This window comes from Hyperolius riggenbachi, chromosome 6, assembly GCF_040937935.1.
Source record: "Hyperolius riggenbachi isolate aHypRig1 chromosome 6, aHypRig1.pri, whole genome shotgun sequence".
In the NCBI taxonomy this organism is placed as follows: domain Eukaryota; kingdom Metazoa; phylum Chordata; class Amphibia; order Anura; family Hyperoliidae; genus Hyperolius; species Hyperolius riggenbachi.
Window position 1 is genome coordinate 57919093 of NC_090651.1, and position 14381 is coordinate 57933473.

At 42.0% G+C, this 14381-nt stretch overlaps 1 protein-coding gene across 16 annotated transcripts in view; it reads left to right on the top strand.

Moving 5' to 3' along the window:
- Positions 1-14381, top strand: part of DOCK7 (dedicator of cytokinesis 7) — a 279505-nt gene that overhangs the window by 143416 nt on the left and 121708 nt on the right. For all 16 annotated transcript variants that reach the window (XM_068239352.1, XM_068239337.1, XM_068239340.1 and 13 more), the window contains one exon: positions 13346-13463. In XM_068239352.1, the coding sequence (XP_068095453.1) occupies positions 13346-13463 (118 nt within the window). The remainder of the gene's footprint in view (positions 1-13345; positions 13464-14381) is intronic.

Consider the following 14381-nt stretch of genomic DNA (forward strand, 5'->3'; position numbering starts at 1 on the left):
CGGGCTAATTGTAATCTATGCCCTGGCAGGGATAGCAGGCCTCAAACAGGGCATAGATTTCAATTAGTGCAGTCCAAAACCCATGAAAGTGGACCTAAGCCCAAAATGTCCTCTCTGCTCTAAAGAAAAACTAAAACATTGTTACAGTTTACATAGTTCCTACAATAAGTCTGTAGTGTGTCTACTTCTTGCTTTCATGGGAGTACAGAAAGTTAACCTCCCATGTTTATATATTGGCTCAGAACTCAGCAGTTCAGACAGAGCTGACCGATAAAATTACACTTGTGATTACTTGCAGATAAGAGAGAATAAGGCCTGGTTCACATTGGCCTTAAAGAGACACTGAAGCGAAAAAAAAATGATGATATTATGATTTGTATGTGTAGTACAGCTAAGAAAAAAAACATTAAGATCAGATACATCAGTCTAATTGTTTCCAGTGCAGGAAGAGTTGAGAAACTCCAGTTGTTATCTCTATGCAAAAAAGCTATTAAGCTCTCCGACCAACTTGGTCGTGGAGAGGGCTGTTATCTGACTTTTATTATCTCAACTGTAATTGAACTGTTTACTTTTCCTCTAGCAGAGGAGAGTTTATTACTTCACAGACTGCTCTGAAAGACTTATTTTGAATGCTGAGTGTTGTGTAATCTGGACATATTATAGAGTGATGCAATGTTAGAAAAAACACTATATACCTGAAAATAAAAATATGAGAATATTTTCTTTGCTGCTAATCTTCTAGTAATTATTCATAGTACACAACCAATTCATTATATCATATATTTTTTTTTGCTTCAGTGTCTCTTTAAAAACGGTCCTTTTAGCTGAGTTAATAGCTCGGATCCTAACGGAATGTTAATCAGTATTCACATTTCTAATTGTTAATCAGTGTTTACACTGCTCTATTAGAACTGATCCATTCGGCATGTTCTGAATTTAATAACTATCAGCCTCTATATCTCTCTCACTTAAGGTTCCCTTTAAGGTGTAACTAAGAGTCTGCTATAACATTCAACAAAAACTTTTCCTATTCGTTATTGCACATACAGTTAACCTACTTGCCTTTGTTCTAATGTAATGTCATTGGTGTAAAAATTACAATTAATCTCTTCTGTTGGGACATAGACATAAGTGTAATACTGATGCACGTTCACACCTTTCCCTGCTCCATTAAATTAATACAAATCAGCTAGAGTTGGGACTTAATGTATGCCTGACATTAAATGACATTAAATGTTGAGAAATGTGTTATTACTTACTATAAATAAATATAATTTGTTGACTGTACTGCTGATCTTCTACCTGTGTTGACAGGTTTGTGTGCAAGACGGAATGCACAATGTTAAAAGAAACCCAAAAGCCCCTTACTGAAAGAAGTCAAGAGGCCAAATTAATTTTACCTTCCTAACATGGAAGGTATTTGCCGGGGTAAGCCGAAAAGCAACTGGAAAAACTGGTTCAGCCATGTTTGAGAAGGTGTCCTCATGCCCCCCGTTCTTCTCTGTCGTCCTCCTTTGTTACCTAAATGCGCACCCTCTGGGTCGGCGAGTTGCGCAGTGATGGACAGGCGCTGGCCCGGCTGCACGCAACCTAGATCGCACGCCCACAGCCGGAAGCGCACTGCGCATGACGTAGTTGTGACGTCATGTGCCAAGCACTTGTGGGTGTGTCATCTAGGATGTGCGCAGCCAGGCCAGCACCTGCGCAACTCGCCAACTCAAGAGGCTGCAAGGGGGCATTTAGGTAACAAAGGAGGGGGTAGACCAGAGCGGAGGGAGCAATGGGCATGAGGACAGCTTCCCATGCATACCTGCTCCCCGGTTTTCCAATTGCTTTCAGCTCTGGTATCCTTTCACGTGTGCAACAAGATACTCCCATAATAGATCAGTTAAGGACAATAAGTGAATATTTAAATCATTGTTCGTCAGTAAAAATTAAAGAAATAATCCATGCGTACGTCCAGAACCGTGCGTCTATAGCTTGATAAATGTACAGAGCCTGTAGAAGAGGGGTTTCAAAACACTATTGCAATGCATTCAATCTGCCAAAAGCCTCTGAGTTTTATTTCCAGGGAAAATGCTGACAGAGCTTGGCGACCAGAGATGATGAGATGACTCGACATAAAGGCCACATGGAAGCTCTGCGACCCCAGCATGGAGGAACTTTATTCAGATAGACCTTTGTAACAGTAAAGAATTGTATTTTGTTTCAATATTTTTATTGTGATTTTTGAAAACGGGAAGCTGAGAACATATGACACTGCTGATGTTATTCCCCTTGCAGGGGAACTTAACATATAGAAGTCTAACCTCAACCTCTTCCCTACTCCTTGTCCCTAATCCCCCCCCCCCCCCCTTCCCAGAACAGGTTTTTCGGGGGGACTTTCAATATACCAAGTAAGGTTACAACCGTTCACTAACTCCTTTCTCTCAAATGTATTAGAAAGGGTGGGAAATCTCTACAGAAGGAAAAAAAGAGCATTCATCTTAGAAGGGCTCCGAGTTCATTTGGGAGCCAGAAATAGTTGCTAGTAGAATATTGGTAAAATGACTGATATTCTATGATTACGCTTTATAATTATAATAAAATATTGGTAATTTTTACTGATATTTTACGATCCCCTAGTTTGACCCTATTTTCACTTGAGCCCTCCCTTTATGTGTGCGTAAGGCTCTGTTCCATCTTCCCGGTTGGGTACATTTTTGCAAGCTCAGCACAGGAAGTGGACCCTTCTATTAAAAAAATCGCTTGATAAAAAATTGACCCCTGAAACCTATGCCTAACCTTAACTGACCACCCCAAACTGATGCCTAACTAAACTGCAGCTTCAAATAGGTAGTTCAGGTATTGCCACAAGCGTTAATGTAAATAGCTGCGATTCTCGACTACTGTATAAGCGTTAATTTGGGCGCTGAAGGGTGATATTTACCCCTGCTATATGTTGCCTATGGTGCACCCAAATTGACTGCTTCGGAGGGAGAACATCAATAACAGACAATGGTTCTCTTTCCCTACTGTATCTAAAACTAAAGATAAAAAAAAAGTTTTGGGTAGACCGGGGGTAATCATAAAATTAAATATCAATCAATGCTTAAAAGTTGAATATTAGAAATCTGAGAAAATGAGTCAACTGGGGAAAAAAATCACTTAACACAAATCTCTCAATGCCTTCCTGTCCTTTGTTCGCCTTTCGTCTCCGTGGCGAACAAATCTCCTCCACAACAATCAGAGGAGAAAGAAGAAATCTAGTTACAACAAAGACGGTGCAGGGGTAAAAAAGCAAAAAGAGGAAGGAGATAAATACAGTACATAGGAAGTAAAATAAGTCGTAAAAGAACAAAGACTTGTCTGCATTGGCATCCTTTGTCTCCTTAAAAAAGAAACAAACTTTACTAAATAAAGAGGCTGGGCGTGGCCTATTCCAAACTTGCTTCAGACTGCTAAATGTTGAGGAATTTTTTAATAATGTATTCAGTATTGTGGCATATTCATTTATGTAAGCACTTGGAAATTGTACATACGGCTTCCTTTAATCTGCAGCAATTATTTTTAGCAGTGGAAAATGCATATATAGAGACTTTCTGCTGCCATTATTTTGCTCAACTTGTCCCACTTGTTAGATAACAGCCCTTTTCAGGGCTGTTGCTGAAGCTTTACAGAAAAGGACACTTAGGAGAGGGGTGTTAAACTCAATCATGTAATAAGCTAAAATATAGTTGAGTCACAGGCCAAATTGTTTATCAAGATCTAACATTCATTGAACAGTCTCAAACTATTTGAGTGGTGTAACTATAGCAACCATGAAGGATCCACTCTTAACCCTTCTGCAGAGTAGTGCAGTTTAATACTTGCCTGCTCCAGTGCTGCCTCAAGTCTCCTCTGATTTTCCTAAAGGTGCCTATTAAAGGACCACTATTGTGGAATAAAAGTAAGCAGTTGAAATCTGACAGAACAGTCAGGTTTTGGGCCAGTCCGTTTCCTCAAGGGGGATTCTCAGGGTTTTCTTTGTTTTCAACAGCATTTCCTGAACAGCAGTTGCAAAGTCTGACAAAATAGTGTGCAAGTGAGTAGGGAGGCTGGCTGGTATCTTACTATTTTGGCAGTTAAACTGCTGCTCAGGAAATGCTGTTGAAAACAAAGAAAACCCTGAGAATCCCCCTTGAGAAGATGGACTGGCCCAAAATCTGTCGGTTCTGTCAGCTTTTAACTGCCTCATTTTTTTACGATAGTGGTCCTTTAACGGTACAGTTTTTTCAGCAAATGCAATCTTTTGATGCGATTTTAAAGGCCGAATCGTATAGAAAATTGGCCATGAATGAAGGCAATCCATAGTGAACGATTCTTTGGTTGATTGCTAAATGGGATAAAATCGATCCGAAAGTTGGATTTTATGATTGAATTTGAGTGTGTGTGTGTGTGTGTGTGTGTGTGTGTGTGTGTGTGTGTGTGTGTGTGTGTGTGTGTGTGTGTGTGTGTGTGTGTGTGTGTGTGTGTGTGTGTGTGTGTGTGTGTGTGTGTGTGTGTGTGTGTGTGTGTGTGTGTGTGTGTGTGTGTGTACGTGTGTGTGTGTGTGTACGTGTGTGTGTACGTGTGTGTGTACGTGTACGTGTACGTGTGTGTGTGTGTGCGTGTGTGTGTGTGTGTGTGTACGTGTGTGTGTGTGTGTGTTGTTGGTCCCATGGGTTATTGCTGTACCCCGGCTCAAACTGTCAGTGTTTCAACTAGAAACACTGTCACTGGTGTCCTCTTCTGGATGTAAAGGTTTACATTTACTTTTATTGCTTACATTTGCCAATATTAGAAACTAGTAAGGTTGTGAGATGGTAAGAAATGCACTATACAAGCTGGCAGTGGTGGAGCAACAGGGGATGCCGAGGTTGCAATTGCATCAGGGTTCTAGGACCAGAGGGCCCTACAAGTGTGTCTCACTCTCCCCGACCCCCCCCTTCCTCCGCCGCCCCTTATCCTCTGTATTAGCTCTTCATTTGTCCTATACTGTTAAAGGGGTGCTATGGCGAAAAATTGTAAAATTTAAAATACAGTGGCTTGCAAAAGTATTCGGCCCCCTTGAAGTTTTCCACATTTTGTCACATTACTGCCACAAACATGAATCAATTTTATTGGAATTCCACGTGACAGACCAATACAAAGTGCTGTACACGTGAGAAGTGGAACGAAACTCATACATGATTCCAAACATTTTTTAAAATAAATAACTGCAAAGTGGGTTGTGCGTAATTATTCAGCTCCCTGAGTCAATACTTTGTAGAACCACCTTTTGCTGCAATTACAGCTGCCAGTCTTTTAGGGTATGTCTCTACCAGCTTTGCACATCTAGAGACTGAAATCCTTGCCCATTCTTCTTTGCAAAACAGCTCCAGCTTAGTCAGATTAGATGGACAGCGTTTGTGACCAGCAGTTTTCAGATCTTGCCACAGATTCTCGATTGGATTTAGATCTGGACTTTGACTGGGACATTCTAACTCATAGATATGTTTTGTTTTAAACCATTCCCTTGTTGCCCTGGCTTTATGTTTAGGGTCGTTGTCCTGCTGGAAGGTGAACTTCCGCCCCAGTCTCAAGTGTTTTGCAGTCTCCCAAGACGTTTTCTTCCAAGATTGTCCTGTGTTTGGCTCCATCCATCTTCCCATCAACTCTGACCAGCTTCCCTGTCCCTGCTGAAGAGAAGCACCTCCAGAGCATGATGCTGCCACCACCATATTTGACAGTGGGGATGGTGTGTTCAGAGTGATGTGCAGTGTTAGTTTTCTGCCACACATAGCGTTTTGCATTTTGGCCAAAAAGTTTCATTTTGGTCTCATCTGACCAGAGCACCTTCTTCCACGTTTGCTGCGTCCCCCACGTGGCTTGTGGCAAACTGCAAATGGGACTTCTTATGCTTTTCTGTTAACAATGGCTTTCTTCTTGCCACTCTTCCATAAAGGCCAACTTTGTGCAGTGCACGATTAAGGCCCGGTTCACATTAGCGGTGGCTATCCGGAATAGCCGTGCCGGAGCCGCACCGCATGCTGGCCGGACGAAACGGACGCACGGCATAGCAATGTAAGTCTATGCCAGGGTTCACATGTGTCCGTTTCGTCCGGACCGGATCCGGACTCCGGTGTCCGTTCCAACATGCGCTATTTTTTGGTCCGGCTCCTCCGGCAGCCGTATCCGGGGCGGAGCCGGACTGCACCATCCGGCCAATGGAAACCAATGAGAACCGGAGAGCGCACAACACACTGGCAAAAAATCCGGATGTTCTACCCCACTTCCTATGCGGATTTTTGCGGCGATATTGGCTGGGGACACATGGGCAAGCATTTTGGAGTGGAGCAGCACAGCTGGATCCGGATCCGGAGATGTTGGCAGCATGTCGGAGGTGGAGGTGAGTGCTAAACAGCAGAGGGCCTGATTCCACAGGTCCCCCTTCTGCTGACCTCCCAGACCCCAACATTTTTTTTTGTTTTTATACAGGTTGTTACTATCCGGACCGCAACCGTGTTCATACCGCACGGAAACCGTATGCAACCGGACCGGATCCGGACAGGAACCGTACGGTTCAGGTCCGATCCGGCTCCGGTGCGGTCCGGACATCCGGTGCGGTTTTTGCAAAACCGCAAGTGTGAACCGGCCCTAATTCCCCCGCCTGATCTGTAGATATCTGCAGCTCGTCCAGAGTCACCATTGGCCTCTTGACTGCATTTCTGATCAGCGCTCTCCCTGTTCGGCCTGTGAGTTTAGGTGGACGGCCTTGTCTTGGTAGGTTTACAGTTGTGCCATACTCCTTCCATTTCTGAATGATCACTTGAACAGTGCTCCGTGGGATGTTCAAGGCTTTGGAAATATTTTTGTAGCCTAAGCCTGCTTTAAATTTCTTAATAACTTTATCCCTGACCTGTCTGGTGTGTTCTTTGGACTTCATGGTGTTTTTGCTCCCAATATTCTCTTAGACAACCTCTGAGGCTGTCACAGAGCAGCTATATTTGTACTGATATTAGATTACACACAGGTGCACTCTATTTAGTCATTAGCACTCATCAGACAAGGTCTATGGGCAACTGACTGCACTCAGACCAAAGGGGGCTGAATAATTACGCACACCCCACTTTGCAGTTATTGATTTGTAAAAAATGTTTGGAATCATGTATGATTTTCGTTCCACTTCTCACGTGTACACCACTTTGTATTGGTCTTTCACGGGGAATTCCAATAAAATTGATTCATGTTTGTGGCAGTAATGTGACAAAATGTGGAAAACTTCAAGGGGGCCGAATACTTTTTCAAGCCACTGTATGTGCAAACATAGACAAATAAGAAGTGTGTTTTTTTTTTCCAGAGTAAAATGAGCCATGAATTCCCTTTCTCCTATGTTGCTGTCACTTACAGTAGGTAGTAGAAATCTGACAAAAGCGACAGGTTTTGGACTTGCCCATCTCTTCATAGGGGATTCTCAGCAAGGCTTTTATTCTTATAAAAATATTCCCTAAAAAGCATTTAAACAATGATGCTGGCCAGCTTCCCTGCTCGCTACACCGTTTTTTTGGCAGTTGGACAGAGCAACTGCCATTCACGAAGTGCTTTTGAAAATAAATTCCTGAGAATCCTCCCATGAAGAGATGGACTAGTCCAAAACCTGTCGCTTCTGTCAGATTTCTACTACCTACTGTAAGTGACAGCAACCTAGGAAAAAAGTAATTTATGGCTCATTTTACTCTGGAAAAAACGTACTTCTTATTTTTCTATGTTTGCACATATTTTACATTTTACAATTTTTCGCCCTAGTGCCCCTTTAATGATCATTTCTATAGTAGCTGAGATTAGTGCAGGATACTCATGTAGGTCATGGATACCCAGAACCCCTAGTAAGGTAAAGGGGGGGCTAAAAGAGACCGAAAAGCCCTCTTTCTACAAAAAGAATGTAGACTATAGTTTTGCCTTCTTAAAGCTGAAGGTATTTGCGATAATTCAGCTTTAAGGGCTCTTACACAGTGGGACGTTGCGTTACAGGGGATGTTAAGGTTGCATAACGTTCCCCTAACGAAACGCATGGTGGTGCTAAAGGTGGACGCTACATAGAGCCGCATTATGCGGCTCTTGGTGCGCCGTTTTCGTTCGATAGAACCGGCAATGATTCATATGAGTCATTGCTAGCAAGCAGAAAACCAAGAATGATTCATATGAATCATTGGTAGCAGGCAGAGAACCGAGAATGATTCATATGAATCATTGCTAGCAGGAAGAAAATGATTCATATGAATCATTGCTAGCAGGCAGCGAATGATTCATATGAATCATTGCTAGCAGGAAGAGAACCGGCATTGCAGTGCAGTGAATATTATTTAGCCATGTGGCTAGGCAAAATAGCGGACTCTCCTCTCCTGTACACAAAAAACAATAAAACAACTTTACTGAGCATGTGCAAACAGTCTAACGCGGCTAAAACCACCTATAACGCACAGCATGCTGCACTCTCATAGAATGTCCAGCGTTACACTGTAACGCAACGTGGGCACTGTGAACAGCCCATTGATTTTTCATTACTGTGAGTTGGGCTGCGTTACAGGCTGCTCTAACGTGCGCCTGTAACGTCCCACTGTGAAAGCAGCCTAAGTAAGCAACTGAGGTTTCCCATAATGCATCACTCCTGATGATTTTTTCAGTTTCCAAGCTTCCTATACCTTCTTAGTTTGCTTCAGAGATGTAAAGAAATGATTTGCATATTGAAGAGTGATGCATCATGGGAAACCACAGGTGCTCACTTAAAGCTGAATTATTGCAAATATTTTCTATTTAAGGAAGGTGAAATATACCCAGTGCTGTGAATAGGGGTTATCAAACCCCTCTCCTTCTAAAGCTGAATACTCACCTGACGACGCTTGAAGATGGATCCCAGCAATGTCCCCTGACAAGTGTTCCCCCTATCCATCTCTACCGGCGGGTACACGTGACGGGCGCAAACAGGAAGTCAAACGGTTGCGGTACTTTGCGCAGTCATCAGGGATCTTAAAGATTCAATCCACTGTAACAGTCATTATCGGTGTGAATTGGCAGACATTGTTCGTGTAGACTCGCACCCACGATGCGAGATCACGGAAATGATCACTTGTCGCTCAAAAAATTGCTGGTTGTCGGAAAAATCGTTTTTGTGTAGTGGGTATGAGCCTTTACACCTCATAGTTAGGCTGTCCTTTGCAGGTTTTAGTGCTCTATACTAACTGTTCTGTGCAAAATTCTTACAGGAGGCCCCAGTGTAAAACCCACGTTAGGGGCCATTGTGCCTTAGCTATGCCACTTTAAAGAGACACTTAAAGAGGAACTCCAGTGAAAATAATGTAATAAAAAAGTGCTTAATTTTTACAATAATTATGTATAAATGATTTAGTCTGTATTTGCCCATTGTAAAGTATTTAAAATCCCTGATTTATATTCTGACATTTATCACATGGTGACATTTTTACTGCTGGCAAGTGAGGTAGCTGCTGCTTGGTGTTTTGGCAGTTGGAAACAGCTGTAAACAGCTATTTCCCACAATGCAACAGGGTTCACAGACAGGAAATTGCCAAGAGTACTACTCAGAATTTCTTTGTGGGAGGGGTTTCACCACAATATCAGTCATACAGCGCCCCCTGATGGTTTGTTTGTGAAAATGAATAGATTTCTCCTGTAAAAGGGGGTATCAGCTACTGATTGGGATAAAGTTAAATTCTTGGTCAGAGTTTCTCTTTAAGCCAGGAATAAAAAAAATATTTTATTTACCAGGGGCTTCTACCAGCCCCCTACAGCCGTCTCGTGCCCTTGCTGTCACTCACGGAGCCTCCGGTCCCCCGCCGCCAGCTAGTTTTGTTTTTGCTGACAGGGAGTCGGTGGGCGTTCCACACCTGCGCAGGCCTGGCCACGTGTATCCTTCTTCATGTCCCCGTCCTCAATAGCATCCTGCACAAGAAAACTACGTGTGGCCAGGCCTGTCAGCGGAAATGAAAATGGCTGGGGGCAGGGGACTGGAGGCTCAGTGAGTGACTGCAAGGGCATGGGATGGCTGCAGGGGGCTGGTAGAAGCCCCAGGAAAGTAAAACTGATTTTTCAGTCCTGGCTTAAGTGTCCCTTTAAGTTGGAAAAGCATGTCAGCGCACAATGGTAGCTCTTTGTTGTAGAGTATATTGTGTGCTCCTAAGCTTCATGCTGATGTGCATGTATCTTATCTGAGCTCTGTGAGCAGGGCACAATGCGCGTACAGTGTTCCCACACGTCTGGCCCTGAGCTCTGCTGACATCAGTCACACAAAGGAACTTCTTCACAGAGGGAAGTGACTCATGGGGAAAATTACATTTATTACTGTTTTCCTTGGTTTCTCTTTAAGGCTTTTTAGGAAAAGATAACACAGCCCCATAATACAAAATACATTAAGGCTAAACTCCGACCCTGTGTAGTTTTGTTTTTTATATAGAATGGAGAAAGGTTAGATCCTTGATTAGGTTTCTTAGAGGGAATACTAATGATACCCAAGGCATTGTTGTGCTCTGAAGTTCCGGTTGCCTCTGTCTGGAATGTATTCTGAATATATTGCTGCAGAGCATCCACTCGGGGCTATTGACCGTGTTACTTGCATGAAGGCAGGTTTCCCTTGAGAATTAAAATGGCCGCTTTCCACATCAAGAAAAACAATTTGCCTCACAAAAATTGCACCTAAACTCTGGGTGCCTTTAACCCCTTTTGTGCAATTATGCAGAACTTAAGCATCTGGTAGTCTAATGCTGGGAATACACGGTTCGTTTTTGCCTTCGTTTAAACCTTCGTTTCGATTGTGCCTTTTGTCCTTTTCGATCCCGAAATAATCAGTCATACGGTTAATATCACCACCCACGGTTTAGTTTTTTTTTCCGATTCTGATGGTTTCGTTTTTCCAATGATCGAAGGCTGCAAAGAAACGAAACGAAAATCCCTTTTTACAGGGACGGACTAGCATAAACGAATGTATAATCGATCTGAACAGCCATCAAGCCTACCAATGGCTCGATTAGATGGATAAAGAGAGATAATATCAAACATGTTCGATCACTAGTCGTTCGTTTTTGGGGTCTATTAATCGAAACTATAATGAGATTATGACTATTTTCACATACGTTTTCAACACTCGATTCGTTTACCGAACGAATCGAAGGTTTAAACGAAGGCAAAAACGAACCGTGTATTCCCAGCATTAGACAACTTGCAGGGCATGGGTGGGAGGGAATGTTTCCTCTCTAAGTTTGCAGAGCAGTGTATGGGGCAAACAACTTACAAGAGCTCCAGGAGCTGGTCGTCTTCACTCTCAACATTTCTGGCTGTTTTGCTGTTTCCTCTTGCAGCTCCTGATGCGTCATCTAACCAGCATCAGGTCACTTACATGCATCGGAGCCGTACACAGTGGATGCAGCAGAGCAGCTGGGAGTGGCAAGAAATTAAGAAGAACCTGTGCCCGAAGCTCTGTTGATGCCACTGTGCAATGCTCTGCATTTCATATGTGGGGGTGGGGGGAGGTTACTGTTAATGTTAGGCCCCGGCATCAGGCAGCCCCGGATACTGGAGACATCACTGTACCGTTCTACCGTTGTACCGTTAGAACATGGCAGAGATGGCAAAGAGGTGTGTTTAGCTTCTAAGGGTAACGATGGTTAATTTGCTTATATTCAGCAGTGATGCCCTGGGAGACATCTCAAGCTCACTCCAACCTGAATTATCGCAAATTCTTTCTGTTTTAAGAAAGCAAACTTTTGTTTTTCTTAGCATTTTAGTAAGGGGGCTTTTAGGACCATTGTAGCCCCTTACACACTCCAATGAGTTCTGGTTCACCATGAGCTTGCTGGTTAGTCTGTACCTCTCGGTGTTACAAGCCCTACTGCATGGAGCTAAATTATCCATGCCATGCACTGATGAGGATGAAACAGTCTGTATGCATGTTGGATTATTATGGCTCTATACAAATTAACAAACTGACACATCATTGCATTCCAGCGGTTCTGGAGGTGTGTTTAGCTTCTTAGGGTAACAATGGTTAATTTGCATATATTCAGCAGTGATGCTCTGGGAGACATCTCAGAGCTCACTCCAACCTGAATTATCGCAAATTCCAACTGCCAAGCAAGCAGTATCTCCCTCTGTGCATAGATTTCTCAGTAAGAACACTCAATACAGATCACCCGGCAGGACTAAAGATGTCGCCACCTGTGATAAATTTCAGAATGTAAATCGGGGAGAGGAAAGATTTTACAATGGGCAAACACTGACTACCGTATATCATTCATAAATGGTATATAAAAAATAAGAAATATTATTCATTATTTTCAATACAGTTCCTCTTTAAGTGAGCTTAGTTCTGCACCAGTATTAAAAAGTTCTAACAACTGTAGACTGAAATGGGCAGTTCATTTTACATTTAACATTACAACAAAAATGCTTTGTGTAGCAGTGATACTTTTCTTTAAAAAAACTTTAATTTTTAATCTGCATATATTTGCATACAAAATGTACATAATGCTGCATCAGCTTGAAATGATTTGCATCTCATTGACCATCCCTAATAGGAGGATGCATCAGATGATTACTATGATTTCTGCACCTCCTTAAAAGTTTTACCTTATAGAACTTATATCTAGCTACATATCCTGTGGAGTATCTATTGCTTCCACCAATTAATATTACAAAGTTGATAACTGACTTCAAAATAATTGTTTTTTGCCCATTCTCTTCAGTCTTGCTCATACATGCTTTCAGTGGCCAGCAGCACCATCTAGTGCTAGAATCTGTACATCTAGATTTACAGCATAGTTATACTTCTAGTGTAAAGCTGTACGCTGTAATCTTCATCTTAGTTTTGTAAGCCTGATGTCTCATAAAAAATGAGCAAGGAATTACAGTATATGGTATGCCTCAAACATTATGTACTAGAAAGTAAAATCATTGTTTAGAGAAAACTGTGATCTGTTCTTTATGTTTTAATACAGATAGACAACTGTACTGTGTGACAGAAGTGTTCGAAATCGCCCTTCACAAGCTCTGTATTTGTCCTCTGCATTACTGTTTATTGGATCATAAGACAGAAAAAACTTAAAACAAATTTGTTCCCCTTATCGTCCAAAATAATTTCCCCAAAAAATCTAAATATTATGATGGCTCTAATTTTTTAGTTACCAAAAAGAATACTTCGGGTGTACAGTACTTTATATCTGCTTCTTTGCTTGTCTCCAAGGGGACATAACGGGTTTTGAGAATTTTTTCCCTAGAAATATCTCTCGTTTTACATTCTGATTTTCAAATGGAAAAAAATGTCTAATTTAATTTCTCCTCTTTTTTTTGTACTCCACAGAAACCTCCTGTATGTCTACCCACAAAGCCTTAATTTTGTGAATCGGCAAGGCTCTGCAAGGAACATCACAGTGAAAGTGCAGTTTATGAATGGGGAAGACCCAAGCAATGCCATGCCGGTGAGGAGACAAGGTTTCTAGCACTATATTGTATCACCCTTCACACTCGGGAGCTGTTGCCCTGGTTACCACTTTTAGCCAGTGCAGGTCAAGTCCAGCTAATTTGTAAAGGAGATATTCTTGAAGGATTTTTTTTTTTTTTGCATTTGTAAATGAATAACAACAACATTGTAATTTATATACTTTGTTTTAATAGTTTTAAAGGACATCTGACGCCAGAAGGATATGGAGGCTGCCATAGTTATTTCCTTTTAAACAATAGCAGTTGCCTGGCTGTCCTGCTGATCCTCTGCTTCTGATACTTTTAGCCATAGACCCTGAACAAGCATGCAGCAGATCAAGCGTTTCTGACATCATTGTCAGATCTGACAAGATTAGCTGCATGCCTGTTTCTGGTGTGATCCAGACACTACTGCGGCTAAATAGATCAGCAGGGCTGCCAGGCAACTGGTAGTAATTAAAAGGAAACAAAAATGGCATCCTTCTCACGTCAGTTGTCCTTTATCTTTCAAATGTTACCACTTACAAACCGCATCTAGATTCCTGCTAGCTTAACTATTTAAATGAGCCAGGAGATAACTAGATAAGCAAACTAGTAGATTTATTGGTCCCACCCCTTTTTTGGCCAGATGATGTTGGGACAGGGATAAGATATTTGCTTATTATAATTAGTTATATAACCACTTCTTTAATAGATGAACACTGCTTACTGAGATCAAAGGACAACCGAGGTGACATGATGAGATAGACATATGTATGTACAGTGCCTAGCACACAAATGGCTATTCTGTGTTCCTTTTTTTCTTTCTCTGCCTGAAAGTGTTAATCATCAGGTATGCAAGTGACAGATTCTATCTGGGTTGGGACTGGGTCAGACTACACGGTAATCCTCACTGATAAGGAATTACAGTCATAAAA